Raw genomic sequence first — 19,946 nt, forward strand, 5'->3', positions numbered from 1 at the left:
AGCTAAACCAATGAGCACACCTATGGGCACAAATGATCAATTAGGTAGTGATGCTAGTGGCAACATGGTAGATCAAAAGCTATATCGTTCTATGATTGGAAGTTTGCTCTATGTCACCGCATCAAGGCCGGATGTGATGTTTAGTGTGTGCAAATGTGCAAGATACCAAGCTTCACCTAGAGAAAGTCACTTGAAGGCAACCAAAAGAATATTGAGGTATCTCAAGGGCACTCATGATGTTGGATTATGGTATCCCAAGGGGTCTAACTTTGAGTTGATTGGATATTCGGACTCCGACTATGGAGGATGCAAGATTGATAGAATGAGCACAAGTGGCACTTGTCAATTGCTAGGAAGGTCTCTAGTTTCATGGTCTTCAAAGAAACAAAATAGTGTTGCACTATCAACCGCCGAGGCCGAATACATTAGTGCCGGTAGTTGTTGTGCACAATTGCTTTGGATGAAAGCTACCTTGAATGACTTTGGAATCAAATTTAAGAATGTGCCTTTGCTATGTGACAATGAGAGTGCAATCAAGATGACACAAAATCCAGTTCAACATTCAAGAACCAAGCACATTGACATAAGGCACCATTTCATAAGAGATCACCAACAAAAGGGTGATATTAGCATTGAAAGCATTGGCACCGAAGATCAACTAGCCGACATCTTCACAAAGCCACTTGATGAGAAGAGATTTTGCAAGTTGAGAAATGAATTGAACATACTTGACTTCTCCAACTTAAGATAAGTGCACCCCTATATTTATATATGACATGCCTCTCCTCCAACAAAGCAAGGTAAAGATGGTTGACATAGCATTCATACTTTGCTAAGGACATGTTTAGAACATATAGACATGCTTGCATAAAAATAGGCTCATTCATGAAAATCAAAAGGATTTGATGTATGTATGGTACCACTATTGTTTCTATGATTGATTGATCTAGTGGTAGCATATGACATGTTTGTGAGCTTGTAAGCCTAGTGTTGAATCTAGAATATGAGCTTATGATGTGTAATTCAACATGGTCAAGATAACCCTTATACTTCATGAGGTGTGAAAAAGCTTGTCCTTGGATCAAACCGAGTTACATGTTCTAGGCAAGTAATCTAGATTGGACCATAATTTGACCCTCACATTGATTGACTTAATTCTCACTAGAATCTAAACCTTTGTGGTCATTGATGACAAAGGGGGAGAGAAACAAAGATAAGTCATAAAGGGGGAGAAATGTGCTTAAGGTGGAGAGATAACTTCTAAAAATAGAAATGGATAAATTAAAACTTGAGCACACAAATAGGGGGAGCAAGCTCATGAACCATTTGTTGCATTTGTATGTGCACTAACATAATGAGGTGTTGCATTACAAGTTTAAATTCACTACTCTTGTTTGATTGGTGTTTGCTAGAAATAAAACTTGAATGATGCTTTGAATTCTAGCATAGAGTTTTTTATTTTCATGTGGTATCTAGACATATAATGTGATCTCACGAGGTATCTTGAGTTTTTGATGTATGTCTAGCTACATTGGTGCTAAGGATGGTATATTGGCAACTCCGATTGGTATCACGCTTCAAAAGTCTATTCTATATACCTTAGCATCATTTTGGTGGTAATAAATCTCCCAAAATTCTAATTCTTGCATATGTGCAAAGTTGAACCAAACTCATGGAAGCACATATGTAGGGGGAGCTAGTACTACCAAAATCAAAATTGAAATGTTTGTCCAACCTTGTCTCATGATTAAAATGCTTTGGACAAGCAATTCAAGTTCATTATGATTTCATTTCATATCTTTGTGATGGTTGTCATCAATTACCAAAAAGGGGGAGATTGAAAGCCCAAGTTTGGTTTTGGTAATTAATGACACCAAGTTGCTAATGCTTTGTGTTCAAGTGATTTGAGTTAGGCATAGCAACACATTTTAAGAAGGAGCAACGTGACATGAGTGGTGGACACATGGTCATAAAGAGAGAAGGCATGAAGTGGAGATCATGGTGATGGACAAGGAGTAAAGTGATCAAGGCAAAGGTATAAACATAGGATTTTGCTTTTGCCGGTCTAAGATGAGTAGATAAGTGATTGACCGGATTTAGGATAGATAGCTGTACTATAAAGAGGGGAAATCTTTAATTGCAATGGTTATCTAGTGCCACTAAGTGTGAGTCTCATTTGCATATACCTAGCGCTTAGTGACGTGGTGAGTTGCATGAGAAAGCCTATAAAAATGTTTGTCAAATGCTAACACACATGCACATGATGGTGTACACTTGGTGGTGTTGGCACATTTGCAAAGGAGAAGGTGTTGAAGTTGATTTTGATCAACTTGGAGAAGAGAAAGAGGCTTTTCGGTGTTCTCCGGACATTAGGATGGCTTTTAGATTGAAATACTGCTTTGATCTATTATGACTTGGACTGAGTATCCATATGGATTGTATAGCCCTCTGAGTAAGCTTTCCAAAATGTCCAAGATCATCGAATTCGGAATTCGGAGCTAAAAGTTAGCATCCTAACAAGGTTTGAGTTGGTGCTGAAAATGCAGGACCGGAAGTTCCGGTGGAACTTCCGGTGGGACTTCCGGTGCCTGACCGGAAGTTCCGGTCAGCCTGACAGGAAGTTCCGGTTGGGCTGTGAGAGATGCGCTCGCGTTTGAGAAAACACTTCCGGTGTCTGACCGGAAGTTCCGGTCCATGACCAGAAGTTCCGGTCCATAACCTGAAGTTCCGGTCCATGAATGGAAGTCCACATAGGAGCCTTTGCGCATGGCCTCGCGTGTCAGGATTCACTTCCGGTCTCTGACCGGAAGTTCCGGTGGAACTTCCGGTGGGTCCGAGTCTCTCACAACGGTCAGATCTGCTTGGCCACAACGGTCAGATCTGCTTGGATCGAGGCTCCAACGGTCAGATCTGGTCGGACCGGAAGTTCCGGTCCCAGGCACCGGAACTTCCGGAGATCGCAATTGGCTACTCTAGTGGATTGCTCATGGCTTGGAGGATCCCCATCTTGTGAGTGGATGTGCGGCACCCGCTGAGGGTTTGGCTTTGGATTGCCAATTAGCTCGTGATCCATCAAGTGGGTGTATCGCCACAACGAGGACTAGCTTGCCGGGAAGCAAGTGAACCTCGGTAAAAAATCTTGTGTCATCTCTTGCCGAGGACTCTCTTGTGATTGTGAGTGATTGGTTGGATATATCTCTACTCTACAACGTTGGTATAACAATCACTCTCCACTCCTTTACTTACTTGTTTATCTTGCTAGTTGTTTAGCTTGTTTAGTTTAGTCTTCTTGTTTAGGAGTGTAGCAAGTTTGTAGTTGTGCTTTCTTGTTGTAACTTGTGTTTAGCTTTCTTGCTAGACTTGTACTATGTGTAGGTGGCTTGCATAGCTTAGTTATGCTAGTGCTAGAATAGCTTCGCCTTTTCTTTTACTAACCAACTTGTCTAGTTGAAGTTTGTAGAATTTTTTAAATAGGCTATTCACCCCCCTCTAGCCATTTGGACCTTTCACTCTCCCTCGCCTCGTTCTACCTGAAATCTGGTCCATGACCATCTTATGCCTCGTCCGCTTTCTGGTTCCACGTTTGTTCCAGCGAGCACCTGGATCTGCAATGTACCTTGGGCCAATGTATTCTGGCCACTGCCCCTCATCTAGGAAAGGCTCAAAACGGGGCGACCAAGTTAGCACAAGGTTATCAACACTCAACTCCCATGGTATGTTGGTGTCGTAGTCAAAGTTGCGATGCCTAGCTGCTGCAATATAGTGAGAACAAGGAGAGTGGTACTGTCTTGGTCTCCCACATCCACATGAAAAATCAGTAAGGACAACAATATAACTCCTTGATGGTCGGATCTCACCATCTGACGTTGTACCACCCCTTTCAGTGACCTGGTACTTGCCAGTGGCATGGTCAAAACACTCTATGTCATGTGTCCTAGCCCATTCCTTTGCCTTGTCAAGGTGCTTCTTAGGTCTAGGTGCCCATTTCATATTATTACTCTGTAATTGCAATGCTTGAGCATGTCTATCGTTGAACCAGGCCACTAGCCTATAAAAGGTAAAAGATACAATGGCATTGACTGGCATGGCACGTATACCCTTGAGCACACTATTAAATGACTCTGCCATGTTGCTAGTCTGAAACTCGTACCTCCATCCACCATCATCATGGGCTCTTGTCCATTTCTCAGGTTCCCTCATCAAACCTAGCAGCCACTGCCTACCTTCTGCATTTGTTGCAGTTTTTAACTGCTCCAACTTCTCCTCAAAAAAACGGCACCTCAAGCATTCGAGCAACCTCCTTGAATAGAGGAAAGTTGTCCTTCGTACCATCCTTCCGAAGTAAATTCTCTGCAAGGTGTCTAGTACACCAACGATGGTGCAAAGGTGCATAACCAGGAATCTGCTCCTGTACGGCACTGAGTATGCCCTGGTGCCTATCAGATATGACACCAACCTCCCTATGTGGGTCAATGACATGTATCCGAACAAGGCGCATGAACCAACCCCAGCTGTCTTTGTTCTCTCTCTCCACCAAAGCAAAAGCCAAAGGAACCAATGCGTTGTCTGCATCACAGGAAATGGCTACCAAAAGAGTGCCCATGTACTTGCCAAGCAGAAAAGTAACATCAATTGATAACACTGGATGGCAGTGCCTAAAGGCCTGGACACACTGTGGAAAGCACCAGAATGCACGAAAGAATATCTGCCTCCCATTCCTCCATTCATTAGGCTTCGGAATGTACTCGTAATGCATGCCTGGATTTGCTGCTTTCATTGCATTGAACATTGTTGGCAGCTGCTCGTACCCCTTCTCCCAGTCCCCATATATCATCTTCCAGGCCCTTTGCTTTGCCCTCCATGCTTTGCCATACTTTATGTCATACTTAAATATCTTCTGAGCCATGTCCATAACTGTTCTGACCTTCAAGTTGGGCTGACCCTTTAAAGTTGTGCATAGCGTACTAGCAATAAGGGTAGAGGTCAACTGTCGATGCTTCTGTTGAAGGTCAGTCTGGGCACAAGTGTGTGGACCTATAATTTTTGTGATCTTGAACTTCCCGGTGGCCTTCTGTTTACGAGCACAGACCCTCCAGTTGCAATCTGACATCTCACACACAACCGTGTAGCGGCGCTCAACATAGGAGTGCAGCACCTTGAAGGGTCTTTTACGTATTACAGAATACTGTTGTAACCACCTTCTTAAGCTGGGCAAGTCATTAAAGATCATGCCCTTCTGAATTTGAACACTGTCACTAGGCACAGGAGCCTCTAGCAGCTCGTCATCTCTTCCCTCTGCATAAGCATTTTGAGAATGACTGAGGTCACTAAACTCGTGAACTAGTGGATCACGATCAGGACAGAAACGTCTAATAAGCTCCATGTCTTGTTCACTTAAAGGTGCAACTGGGCGGTCATCATCGGAATCAACAGCTCTAGCTGTGCCATATGGCTCCTCATCATCCTCAATATTAACATCCAAACTATTAGATGCTATAAAAGCTGCGTCAACATTAAATGATGGAGGCACAGGATGACAATAATCATTACTTGGATTGTCACCTACAACAAAACCACAAATATGGATACAATTGAGACAACTAAATCAAACAAAGGAAGCCTAACAAAATGAATAATGCAACTAAGACACTTACATTGAATTGTCTGGCTCATAGGGGTCTGTAGGCAGCCAACCTCATTGGGACCGGAATTAGCATCAGGAACGACAACCACATCTTCCACACCCACCTCGTGACTGGGTACTAGGGGAGCTGAGGGTGCCGGATTGGCCGGTTCCGGCGAGAACCCACCAAGGGGTGGTTGGCAATTTAGAGGAGAATCCACTAGAGGGGCTGGCTCCTTGGACAAGTTGCGCACAACCAAATCCAAACATTGAAACTCACTCTTCATCACAGTTTTGACATATTTGTCCCATTGAACCTCGGATACAATTGGGACCAACCGCCTAAAAATTGTCCCTGACCGACCATGATGAAGTACCCCCTCAACTAAGATTTCTTCTTCATTCGAATTACATTTAAGCTCATCACGAGCACTACCCATCAATTCAGAAAACAAGAACCGCTCATTGAACATCAAAGGGACACTTTGCATTCCAACAAAATCAACATTGCCAAATTGATCTTTCTCCACACTTCCCCCATGATATAGAGTTACTAAATTGTCCATCTAATTGATATACTAAACACCCAAGTTACTAGGCATATAACTAATACAGGTAAAACACATATATCTATGTAAGTAAATACGTATGTAACTAACTATATAACTAAAAATACAAACTATATTGGTCTAACTAAATTACATAACTAAATTTTACAAATATTACATAAACTACTCTAAATTACATAACTAAACTTTACAAATATTACATAAACAATATATTACATAATGGATATATCATATTCATACAAATATTACCAAAACTAATACCAATATAAAAAATTGCTACATAAATTATTTTAAAAAATATAACACTTACAAAACTAAATACATTATCTAAACAATTATACAAATAAAAAAAACACCTCACCTCGGTGCTTCGCGCGCCTCCTGTGCAGCAGCAAGGCGGACGGGGCAGCGGCCGCGGCGGCCGGCAGGGGGCACCTGCGGGGAGGGCCGGGGGCACCGGCGGGGGCGGCCGGGGGCAGACCGGGGGTGCGGCCGGCGCGGCGGGCTCGGCGCGGCGAGGCCGGCCAGGCGGGCACGGCGTGGGTCGGCGAGGCGGGCGCGACGGCCGCGGCGCGGCGGCCGTGGGTTCGCGAGGCGGGCGCGGCAGTCGGCGAGGCAGGCGCGGCGCGGCTCGGGAGGAAGATGCCGTGCGCGAAGGCTTCGGGTGGGTTTCATTACAGGGCTCGACGCCGTGATCTGTGGCGTCAAGCTCGACGCCGTGATCTGTGGCGTCGAGCTTTTTTTTTCTGCCACATACGACGCCACGTCAGAAGCCACGCTGGGGTTGGGCGGGGTCGGCCTGGGACCTCGGCGCCGTGATCCATGGCGTCGAGATGTGATACCTCGACGCCGTGATGCATGGCGTCGACCCCCTGGATCTAAAACCGAGATTAAGTTTTCCAGGGTCAAAAAAGTATTTTTTTTCAAAAAAAAAGTCAAATTATAAAAAATTGAGCCCTGTGAAGCGGCTAGATGTCTCTCGGACACACTCATGTTTCTTTTTTCTTTTTTCTTTTTTCAGCAACAGCAAGCTCGATCGATCGATCGGCCTGTGGGCACACTCCATTGACAGACGACTGAGAGCTCCTGATCGACGCTATTGAAAGTTATTAAATGAATTAAAATCTCGATTGCACCCGTTTTTGGCACTGGCATACATAGTACTATACAGTATTGTTGCATGAAAAAGCACAGGAATTAACTATATTTAGTATCATCAATGAATGAAGGAATTAGCTACATCATCAATGAAGAGCGCGACCGTCGCTTTCCAATGAAGCTATAGCTACTCCACCGGTCGTGTTATTTGCCAGCTCCATACATTAACCCTCGTGTTATTGATGCCTCGAGTACGGCCGGGCTCTACTCCACCGGCGCCGTGTGTCCCGTGTCCCGCAGGGCACACGTACGCTAAAGTGTCACGCGGAGTAGTGATGCACGGCAGCATGACGTCTGCGGCTTGACGTCACGCGCGCCCCCAACCGTGTGATGTGCTGATCATGACGCACGCACAGGGGCACGAACGTGTATGTACATACACACGCGCCCCAACGCTCCACCATGTACTGTAGCCTCGATCGAGTGACAGGTCTGCACTTGTTATCCATCTCACCTAGAATGATAGCCTCATAATCTGTAAGCCTAGCCCCAAAGCGCGGTGGCTGGTGGTTTCATACTCCACGTCCGCATTTGAAGGCCACGTTGAATCGAAGTACTGCTCTGCAGTGTGTCACCGAGTGACCAAAAGACAGAGCACCCAACAGAGAGTGCGTTGGAGGTCAAGCAGCAAGAGAAAAGTCACTGGTTTTAAGCGTCTGGACACAGATGACAACACTGACGTCCTCTGCACAACCATGACAGCCTACGTTGGAAAAAATACAGTCTCATACTCTTTTAATCTACGTGGTCTTTCCCTTTTCCCTGAGACCAACACCTCTATTAGCTTCCGTTGGGGAAGTCCTTAGTGTATCCTGCAGAAGCATCTACAACTTCATCTCACAAAGTGCTAAACAAACCAGTAGTGAGCGTTTGGCTTGCTAGGGTCCAGACTAGGCGGAGAAAAACAACAAAGTGAAGAGACAAATGCTGCAAGCTACATGTATGTAGGATGGACTACCGTTGTGAGACTGTATGCCTCAACTACTCCTGGCCTACATAGACTACCACTTTGACTTGAGGCTAACACACCTGTTCGCTTGCGTTGGTGGTGCTCTGAGCATGAACACATTGTTACCTCTAATGCACAGCACCACTCACGTGCTTAGCTAGCAAAGCTATAGTTTCCTCAAGATGCGATGATTGCGATCATAATCAGTAAGTCGTTATATATATACACGCTGTGTGTGTGTGTGTGTTTTTTACTGATTACTGTCAGGATGGAGCAAAAGTATAGTGCCATCGTCAAATCGATGAAACGGATCGCCACAAAACGTATACGTACGTGCAGCGCAGCGCAGGCCCGAGAGAACATTATTTCTTTGGACACGAAGTGAAGTGACGGCACGGGCACGATGATCGATCTGCTCGCGTGGATCGGAGGCGAATTTCGGGTTGGAGAGGTGTCGTCGGGAAAGTAGGTTGTGATGCCTCCGTTTGGATGCAGACGCGCGCAAAGCTGCTACAAATATGGACATAATGTGCCGTATTGGCAAAGCTGGCATCATCGATCCGTCGCTATCGACGATCGTCCTTTTTGGTTTAAATCTCATGTGAAGGTCAAGCTTTGCTTTTGCATTTGTAATCAACACGTCAAGATCTGCGTGATGAGCTAGTATAGATACACACACACGCACGCACGAACATATATGTTAAATTTATTTACTACTAGCAGCTAAACTAGGTTGTCAAATAATCGGGCCCCAATTGTTGACGCTTGATGCATGAGAGAATAATCAGCGTGTGGACAACACTCTACATGGCGCATTCGATCAATATTTAATTTGTCTTAAGATTCCATCCCATGTCACCTATCACTTCGTAAATTAGACAGACCGGCCGATTGGATTCTTTGGGAGCGACGTGTACTACATACACCTGTAACCAACTTCGGCAGCGACGTCAATTTCCCACGACCTAGCTCCCTCTGAGCGTGCGTATCACTTCATCTTTTTTAGATTCTCAATACACCATCGATTTCTATACGATCCAAGCCAAAAACGTACGTACGCCGATGTTCGCATGCACCGTGGAACATGTGACATGTCATTTTGCTGATGATTTAATTTCACATACAAAAAAGGGGTCCCTTTATTTGCTCCCTAAGAGCAACTCCAGCAGGGCCCCTACTCAAGCCCCAATAGCTAAATATGGGTGCCCAGTCTAAAAACATTACTCCAGCAGGGCCCCTACTCCAGACCCCATATTTGGCTGGGCACCCATATTTCTCCCCTAGACCCCATTCCTGTTGGCCCAACAGGGCAGCCCTCATCCTCCACCGCGTGTCCTAGCCCCAGCGCATGCTCCCTCTCTCTCTACCTTTGCATGTGTATGACACTCTACGGTAACCGGCTCAATGCTCTAATTGTGTCCATGTCCAAAGAAAGAAGAAAGAGGAAGAATAAAAAGACACTGACGAGTGGGTCCCTTCTGTCATTCTCTCTGGAATAGCTTTGGGAGCCCAAATTTGGGTGCTACTGTTGGAGTTGAAGTAAAAAAGTTGAGCCCCAAGAAGTAGAGGAGCACCCAAATTAAAAGTAGAGGCTTAGTTTTTAGGACTACTGCTGGAGTTGCTCTTAGTTACCACACAGTTATTAGGGGCCGGCCGGGCCGGGCCGTTTCAGACAAGTGACACGTTCACTCTCCTCACTCGTGTCACACGACATGTGCCAGGGCAGCCCTTTGGAACCTTTTTTCTTTCGATGGCATTATATTGGGAATCCAGCTAGAGCACTTGCTGGGAAAAGTTGAAGCTGGCGAGATGGAGAAGGCTCCAGTCTCCATGACCATCTTATCCTCCGCCCAAGAAGGGACCAGATTGACCTATTGTGTCTATCCTGCATGTGCCTATTTCCATATGTGGCACGGCATTTTGTCAAAAGCAATGATCTGAGGCCTCTGCACGAGACCACAGGCACCAACCAACCAGGGTAACTACCACCACCACAGACTATATATATATATATATATATATATATATATATATATATATATATATATATATAATTTTTTCTACTCTCTGAGAGTAGCTACTCCCTCCTCTAAAACACAGTATCAGATGCCGCACTCCTCTAACGGGTCATCAAGTCTAACCCGCTAAGTCACATAATATACGGTGGGCAAACTTACTACGGTATTTCAGTCAAAAGCTAAATCACGTACGTATACGGTGGATATAACAATACTCCTATATTTCAGCCATCGACGAGTTGTTTTTTAATCATTATCCCTCGGCGTTTCCCAGGCAGCTTCAACAAACTAAGTTAGTTTTCATCTAATCCACCGACGTTTACCCAGGTAGCTTCCGGCGGGGCAGCTCGCCGGTTTTCATTCTGCAGAGAATTTGTGAACAGGTAAGTATTCATCATTTCATCTCGTACGGGCGGCGGGGCAGCTCGCCGGTCTTCTACCTTTTAGATCGGCATCTGTTAGTGGTCTCTGAGTCATTCGTTGTTGATCGGCATCAGAAATTTTATTGTTTATATTTGCAAAAAATCTCATCGCTAGTTAGATGGTTACTAGAATTTGCATGGAGGTATGCTACCTCTGTACATACATGTGCATGCATGTTGCGATTCTTGCCGTTCAACAGCAGAGCATGAGAGCAATGATGCATGCGTACAATTCCATTTTCCTTTTCCAGATTAGAGTATCATCTTATATGTATTAAACTAGAGTATCATTGCATACTTTCTCAGATTTGGCATTTTTCTTCTTATACATATTAATCTAGACTATAGTATCATTGCATACTTTCTCAGATTTTGGAATTTTCTTTCACTATTATGTATAACCATTTTATTTTTCATTTAAGATGGGGAAAACAACATCAACCGTCAATCGATCAGGTGGGTCAAGCTCCAACAGGTCAGCATTTACTAAAGCATTGCAACATGTTCGTTGGAAAAATGGGATCCACCTTGCTGGGAACACAACAACCAATGCTAGTACTCCACGATCAAAGGGTTCTAGTAAAGCAATGAAATCTAGAAAAGGTACAGTATACACAAGGAGTTCTCCTGGAATGGCTTCAGACATTTTCAGTAGCATAGAAGATGAAACTAGATTGCAGCTGATTAAAGACATGGGATTCAGCGGTATTAAGAACCTTAATATCCACAAGTCAAATAAGGATTTTGCTGCATGGCTGCTTAGTAAGTTTGATCCTATCCTCTGTACCTTATATTTTGGTACTAGATCTGAATTAAAGTTGACAGAACATGATGTCCACCTTATCCTGGGTATTCCATGGAAGGGAAAGCCCATAGTGCCTGCAACACATCAAGAAGTGATTACCATGAAAAAATATATTTGCAATGTTTTTGGAAAGGATTCATTTGAGCAAATCACCTTGCCCTTCCTCACTGGTATTTTATACAAGAAACCCGATTGCCCGATGTCTGACAAAGATGTTGTCAAATTCAAAACTGCACTCATATGGGTCCTTGTGACCATATTTTTAGGCCCAGTTTCTCTTAATAGTCACATATCAACAAGATATATGACGGCCTTGGTAGACATCAACAATGTGCAAAACTATAACTGGGCAAAGTTTGTCATCGATGAGCTAAAAGTTGCAGCGGATTCTCTGCATAACAAGCTAAAAAAAGGCAAAGGTGCAGGCTACATCAATGGCTGCATCATATTACTTCAGGTACACCATGTATAATTACTTATTTTTTTAACCATGATATAAATTGTATGTTTTTTGTTATTGTTAACCATAATATGATCTCTCTGACATCTTTTGCTTTCTAACATTTCTTACAGGTTTTCTATTTGGATAACCTTGAAAATGGTAACAACACTCCTCAACACAACCGCTTTCCTCGCATCATATCATATGATGACAAAATAATAGATGACTTCATAAAGAAAGACATGATCTTACAGAATCGATTTCCATTCCCAACCTTTGGAAAGCTCAAGGTAGCTTTGTGTACCCTCACTATTTGTCAAAACTAGTTCAGTATTTATCTTAATTCTGTAATTTCGTTCACAGCTCCGTGATCGCCGTCATGTTTGCTACAGCAAGAACACATTTGTTGGTCAAGTTGAGGTACTAATGCATATGCAGCCTAGTTTTTCAATACCACAAGATAGATTGTCTATCACTCTGACACAACTATTTAGATTCCACATATTACCTCTCTAACTTTCAAAGTAGGTATGACATTATACTCATCCAATTTTAGGAGTATGAGGCCATACTAATTGAAAAATCCTTTACAATTTACTAACAACATAATAGTATGATGTCATACTATCAAAATCTGAATATTTCTTAATTAACCAGGAATTCTTAGGTAGTATATGCATATGCATCTATTTCCTTACTATTATTCCAAATACTAAATATAATGAGTATCAGTCCATAATAATCTAAAAAAATAGAATAGTATCAACCCATACTTCTAATCTAGATTTAGTACAAGCACATACTAATTTTGAACCCATACATTTCTGATTTCGTACATTGATATACTAAATCTCATTATTTTAATATCAACACTTCCTTACCAGATTGAAGAAGTCGTCCATCCTAGATCGAATCCCAGGCCAATTTCATCCATCGGCGGCATTGATCCACCAAGTTTCGACCTCGGCCTTTCACAGCTTGACAACGACAACACTACGGTAGAAATATTTAGATTCCACATATTACCTCTCTACCTTTCAAAGTAGGTATGACATTATATATATAAACACACATTATATTAATCGAGTGCCAAAAGGATCGTTAAAAACTCTTAATTCGTGCTACCAAGAACGGCATGTCGTTGATCCGCCGTTGATCACCGCATTATTTTCAGATGACATTTTTTTTCGAAAAAAACTTTTAGACTACACTTGTTTTGACTATGGCATTGATCACTGTGAAAAGGAAACAATTTACACAAAAAGGACGAAAAATGGTTATGGCAAGAAAACTACAACAAACAAATACAAAAAAATTATGATAAGAAAAATATAACAAATAAATCTGAAAAAAAATACTACGTTATGACATTTTTGCGCATATTTTATTTTTAGCATCACTCAACTATATGTATGAAAAATGAAATGCACAACACAACACACATACCAAATGTCCGGACAATAATGGTCGATCACCCGATTCGGTACATTTCGCTTTATACTATCTGATTTTCACTTAAAAGGGGAAAAGAAAAGACACGTAGGGTAGCCCTTTGCAACTTTTTCTGGAATGCATTCCAGCTTATATACACACATGTATCCTCGTGAAAAGTCGAAGCGATCGATCGAGAAGACTTATCTGCTTGTGCTCCAACCAGAAAAGTCTATCACGAATTATATATACACCACAGGTCATTTTTATACTTTAATCATTTTTAATAAATATTTTAATATTAATCTTCTCAGAAAATATATTACATCGCATAGCCTTTTGATCGCGCCAAGCTCGATGACAAGACCAAATACCATAGTCGCGCCACATACGTTAAGTTCCTAAAACTTTATGTATTTTTTTGAAAAACAACTTTATAAATGTAAAAACTCAAAACTACAAACATGTAGATATGTTTGAGGGCTACAATTTTAGTATAAAGTATGTCTTCATTTGTCAACATATAAAAAATATTAATTTTCTAATGCCACAAGCGAAAGTACGTGATTATTATATTGTTAAAATTTTATATAATTTTTTTGAGTACCTTAACGTTGTCAAATAAAAAAACTCAAAACTAAAAAGTTGTAGATCTTATCGGGATCTACAATTTTCATATAAAGATTATCTTCATCCTACATCGTATCGAAGAGTTATGATTTTTTGAATGTTTCGTCTTGTCACGTCGCCATTCCCGGTAGGGCGATAAAACAACGCTGTCACGCCAACGCATGTGACGCGACAAGGTTTTCCACATCAGAAAAGCCGTTGAATATGTCGTATCTTACCACGCCAACGCATATGACGCGACTACGGTATTTAGTTGCGTCATCGGGCTTGGTGCGATCAAAGGGGATATATGATGTAATATATTTTTTAGATGATTAATATTGAAATATTTATTAAAAAAGATTAAAATATAAAAAAGGGCGTACACCCCACACACACTAAAAATCCCTATTGAAAAGTTGAAGCGATAGATCGAGAAGGCATATCTTGTCCTCCGGTCAGAGATGTTTATCATGCTCTTTTCTCTATGGCACGGCATTTTGTCAAGGCCCAGCACAGCACCCTACCTGAAAGGATGATGCATGAAGGTTTAGGTCCCCAATCTTCATGATAATCCCTGCATGCATGGACACGTGTCTGCACTGTCGATCACGGCACTGTTTCCTGATGCCGATGGCCACTTGACCGGCACAAATGGCGCATGCACGCGATGAGCAGCAATAATGTCAAGCCGCATACGGTATTCCTTAAATACAATAAAATTTTATTTTGATCCTTGCAAAAGAGTTTTGTCCCCAACCATCCATGCCCTTCAGTTGATTAAAGACTTACTCCCTCCACACTCGTTTAAAATAACAATACGATCTACAAAATTTAACTTTCACTCCTTATTTTTATAAAAAAATTAAAAATGGTTTTTATATTTTCAAACTCAACAACTTAAAAATTATCTATGAATTATATTTTCAATGTTTGACTCAATCTTTTTCTAAAACGACTTTCCTTACAAATATGAAGGGAGTACAAAAATCACGTACTTTAAGTTCAGAGAGAGAACTCAAACTCAGTGTCATACACTATACCTATTTGAACATATATCATCCATCCCTAGTAAAGATCTCCAATGCCACCGTCTCTGGCAAATGACAGGCTCTCTTCGTTATGGTTTTTTTTGAAGAAAACTGGAGGGACTCACGTCCCTACAGCACAATTATTGACTTGAAAAAACTAAAAGTACATGAGTGTACAAAAGAGCTAGTTAAGAAACAAAGAAAGAAACAAAGAAAATAAAGCTCAGAACTGAGCTAAAAAGAGCTAAGGCAGACTTGCAATCCATAGGTTAAATAAAGGAAGATGTCTGCTCTTCAGTCTAAGTGATAAGAAATGCAGCTCCTCTTTGAAGAAACGCTTCGAAGCATTCAGACTAGGCCCAATTTGTCTAAAGATCATGTCGTTTCTGGCCTTCCATATAGTCCAGCACATTAAGATGATTATTTCCATGGAAAAGGGAGTCTGAAGCTGAACCTTGAAGCCACATTCGTCCTTCTTGCACAGCTGGCAGAAGACCCTAGCCTGGAACGGTGCGGCGGGAGGGCGACTGCCACCACGGCCGCTCTTGCCACCGCGAACGAACCCGTGAAAGCCCAAGTTTGGTTTTGGTAATTAATGACACCAAGTTGCTAATGCCGTGTGTTTAAGTGATTTAAGCCAGGCATAGCAACACATATGATGAAGATGCATGGTGACATGGAAAGGTGGCCACATGATCACAAAGGGATGAAACATGAAGTGAAGATCATGGTGATAGACGAGGAGCAAAGTTATCAAGGCAAAGGTATAAACATAGGATTTTACTTTTGTCGGTCTAAGATGAGTAGAGAAGTGATTGACCGGGTTTAGGATAGATAGCCGACTATCAAGAGAGGAAATCACGGTCATCTCTCAAATCAAGTGCTACTAGGTCTACATCTTGAGCATATGCATTAGGATCTAGTAAAGTGCTAACCTAACTACTTTGGTGAAAATGTTTGTGAAAAGCTAACACACATGCACTTTGGTGGTGGACACTTGTTGGTGTTAGCACATTTGCAAAGGAGGTGGTTTTCCTAGGGTTGAGAGGGGTGTGGGAAATAAGTGTATATTTTTCTATTACGCCGGTGGGAAATTTAGAGAAGTTGCGGGAGTGTTTCTTAGTTGGAAACACTCACCGGACGCTCAGCGCGGAGGCACCCGACGCTGGCCTTTAGCGTCCGTTGTGCTGTCGGGTGTAGCAGAGTGCACCGGACGCACCGGAGAGAGTCCGGTGGTTAGCGTCTGGTGAACGGGCGTTTTGCGACCCTCTCTGCGTATGGGTCCGGTGAGCACCGGACGCTACCGGTGCTTAGCGTCCGATGACCCTGCGGTTTGCGGAACTCTCTGCGCATGAGTCCGGTGTGCACCGGACGCGTCCGGTGTAAACCTACAGAGCGTCCGGTGGTGCGCAGGTGACCGTTAGAATCTGACACGCGGGATTCAAGAAGGACACGTGGCCTTCCCCTGAGCACCGGAGGCTGGAGGTCGAGCGTCCGGTGACCACTTAGTAGCGTCCGGTGCCCCTGTTTTTAGCCCAGTGAAAACAGCCAACGGCTAGTTTCTTTGAGGGGGCTTATAAATAGGAGGTGGCCGGCCTTGGGAGGTTCTCTCTTGCACATTTGAATACTTGAGGCATACATTGAGCTAGAGAACACTCCCTCCACTCATCTCCTTGCTTGATTGCCAATCCTAGTGAGATTGAGTGAGATTCAAGTGCATTACTTTGAGAGTTGCATTTAGTGGCACTTGATTCTTGAGTTTGCTGCGGATTTCTTGTTACTCTTGGGTGTTTCCCGACGCCCTAGACGGCTTGGAGCAGCGGTGGTGTTGAGCTTGTGATTGGATATTGTTTCGAGCCTCATCAAGTGATTTGTGAGGGGTTCTTGAGCCTTCCCCGCGGGAGATCGCAATTGGCTACTCTAGTGGATTGCTCGTGGCTTGGAGGATCCCCATCTTGTGAGTGGATGTGCGGCACCCGCTGAGGGTTTGGCTTTGGATTGCCAATTAGCTCGTGATCCATCAAGTGGGTGTATCGCCACAACGAGGAGTAGCTTGCCGGGAAGCAAGTGAACCTCGGTAAAAAATCTTGTGTCATCTCTTGCCGAGGTCTCTCTTGTGATTGTGCACGTGATTGTTTGGATATATTTCTACTCTACAAAGTTGGTATAACAATCACTCCCCTCTCCTTCACCTTTGAGCATACCTTGCTAGTTGTGTAGCTTGTTTAGCTTAGCTATCTTGTTTAGGAGTGTAGCAAGCTTCTAGTTGTGATTTCTTGTTGTAACTAGTGTTTAGCTTTCTTGCTAGACTTGTGTAGGTGGCTTGCATAGCTTAGTTGTGCTAGTGCTAGAATAGCTTCGCCTTTTGTTTTACTAATCAACTTGTCTAGTTGAAGTTTGTAGAATTTTTAAATAGGCTATTCACCCCCCCTAGCCATTTGGACCTTTCAACCCACCGCGGCCTCCTTTTCTGCGCGAAAAGTTGTTGAAGTTGTTGGTGTTGCCGCCGCGGTTCCCTTTGGCGGCATGGTTCACGGAGGACTGTTGTCCGCCGCCAGATTGCATCTCCAAACGCTGCTCGTGACTGACCAGCTGCGTGTACAACTCGGTCACGGAGATGGGCTCAACGCGGTTTGACACCGCAGTCACCACCGGATTGAAGTCGCTATCTAGCACGGTGAGAATGTAGGAGATCAGCTCATCATCTTCGAGCCGACGCCCAGCAGATGCCATGTCATCTGCGAGCCCCTTCATCTTGACATGGTAGTCGGCCACAGTGGATGACCCCTTGGAGTTAGTGGCCAGGGCCATCCTGGTGGCGATGATGCGCGCGCGGGACTACGCGGCGAAGAGGCCCTGGATCACCGTCCAAGCCCCAGCAGCGGTGACCTCGTCATTAACCTGAGCCAAAATCTCTTTCGACAGATTAGAGAGAATAAAATTCAGGACCATCTGGTCCTTGGCGACCCACTGGTCGTGGTCAGGGTTGGTCACAGACTGCTCCTTGTCGTCCTCCTTCTTGACAACGAACTCGGGCGGCGGTTTCACCGCCGGATTGACGTACTTGAAGAGCTGGGCACCTTTCAGGGCAGACACCACCTGCGCCTTCCAGGATGCGAAGTTGGTGCGCGTCAGCTTCTCGCTCACTGGAATGAACCCGGCGAAGGAGGGAACAGCAGGAGCACCGGAGGAGGAAGAAGTAAACGCCATTGTGGAATTCCGTGTGGAGAAAGGCTCTGATTACCAGGTGAAAGTAGATGGAACGAGATACCTCTCATAGGTACTAAGGTACATGTTATATACTGGTAGGGTACAACCTAATTGTGTTACAAGTAATGAGCCGTAGCCCCTAACTAACCGGCATGCCAACATGTAGCCGTGGACTACAACACAAGAAAGAAACAGAAAATGTACATGGACATATCCTACACAACCGAACGAGCTAAGAATGAGGAGTTGGATATATCACCCTTTTAACAATCGGAACTAAAGACATGTTTGGGTTTCAGAATTGTTCTGCAATGGCCTATGACCCCCTTCTTACAAGACCAGCGAGCTAAGTACGACCACTACGCTACAATCCAGCCCACTACAAACTGTTACTACGAAGTTGGCCCAAGGCCCACGACTTGATCCTTTTCTCTCTTCTGATTCTGATCTTGCCGCACAATCTTATTATGTCATGACGCTTTCCAATCCTTGTTCATAAGCCTTCCATTATTCATTTAGAATTCCCAGTATTTTATATAAATCCTTCGCCTCACTGTAATAATAAAAAGGCATACGCTAGTCAAACCTTTTCAAATTAACCTATTTTATAGGAAAAAAACGTCAATATTTATTTCATAACCAATCTAATAGGTACATATTTGATATAAAAAAATGTCAATACTTTTTTTAGAGGTTGTCAAAGATAAAATTGTTTTTCTCTAAGAAATGAGAATTGCATTCCCTTTTGGATGGAGAGAGTACAATGGAATGTCGTAGATGTTTGGTTATACACCGGCTTTATACATGGGCTATCCTTCAAAAAAATATGAGGTAAGCGTTAGACCGTGTGGATCATAGATCAACGTACTATTGGCAAAAATAAATGAGGATCGGTTAGTCCGGATCAACATAGACCTTGTTTACTTTCAATTTTTTTTAGGAAATCGGCATTGTAGCACTTTCATTTGTATTTGACAGATATTGTCGAATCATAGACTAACTAGGCTCAAAAGATTTGTCTCGCAAATTACAGGGAAATTGTGTAATTAGTTATTTTTTTATTTATATTTGTGTCGTAAGATTTTCAAATGTAACAGAAAATGTTGTCTATTTTGCAAAATAGGTGAGAAAGTGAACACGACCATACTATGGATAGTCTGTCGCTACAAGAATAGGACATGCCGAACAATCTTCCCTTAGACTGATTTCGACTCCTAAGAGATTTTTTAAAAAAAATTAACGATATTGTGCTTTTAGCGATAGGTAAAATTTCCGTCCACACCGAGACAACGCTAACCAGAGGTCGGAAAAACACGTGCACCGTTCCCGCTTGACCAGATTCGAAACATGCGCGAAACTGCCGCCCAAATAATTCGAGAAAGATACATACTCCCTTTCATAAAAAAAACAAACGTTCTGAACTTTCACTCTATTTTTACAACATACTCCCTCTATACTAAAAAAAGTTCTGGACTCCCACTCCATTTTCACATTACAAAGCCTAACGTTTTACTGTAGCAGAAAAGAAAATAATTTGGACGTGGTTATCCCTCCTGCAGCAGACAGGGTGCCCGTGAGGCTTCGAACTGGAGACCACAGGCTCATACCCCACACACTAGCCATTTGAACTACAAAGCTTTCTTGAAACAGATGCACCCACATACCTATTTAATAAGAGC

General features: G+C 43.1%; 1 protein-coding gene across 1 annotated transcript; it reads right to left on the reverse strand.

Annotated features, from left to right (window-relative positions):
* LOC110437296 (myelin-associated oligodendrocyte basic protein-like) lies at positions 6,550–6,867 on the reverse strand. The gene has a single exon (XM_021465693.1). The coding sequence runs from the start codon at positions 6,865–6,867 to the stop codon at positions 6,550–6,552; it is 318 nt and encodes a 105-aa protein (XP_021321368.1).

This window comes from Sorghum bicolor, chromosome 7 (assembly GCF_000003195.3).
Source record: "Sorghum bicolor cultivar BTx623 chromosome 7, Sorghum_bicolor_NCBIv3, whole genome shotgun sequence".
In the NCBI taxonomy this organism is placed as follows: domain Eukaryota; kingdom Viridiplantae; phylum Streptophyta; class Magnoliopsida; order Poales; family Poaceae; genus Sorghum; species Sorghum bicolor.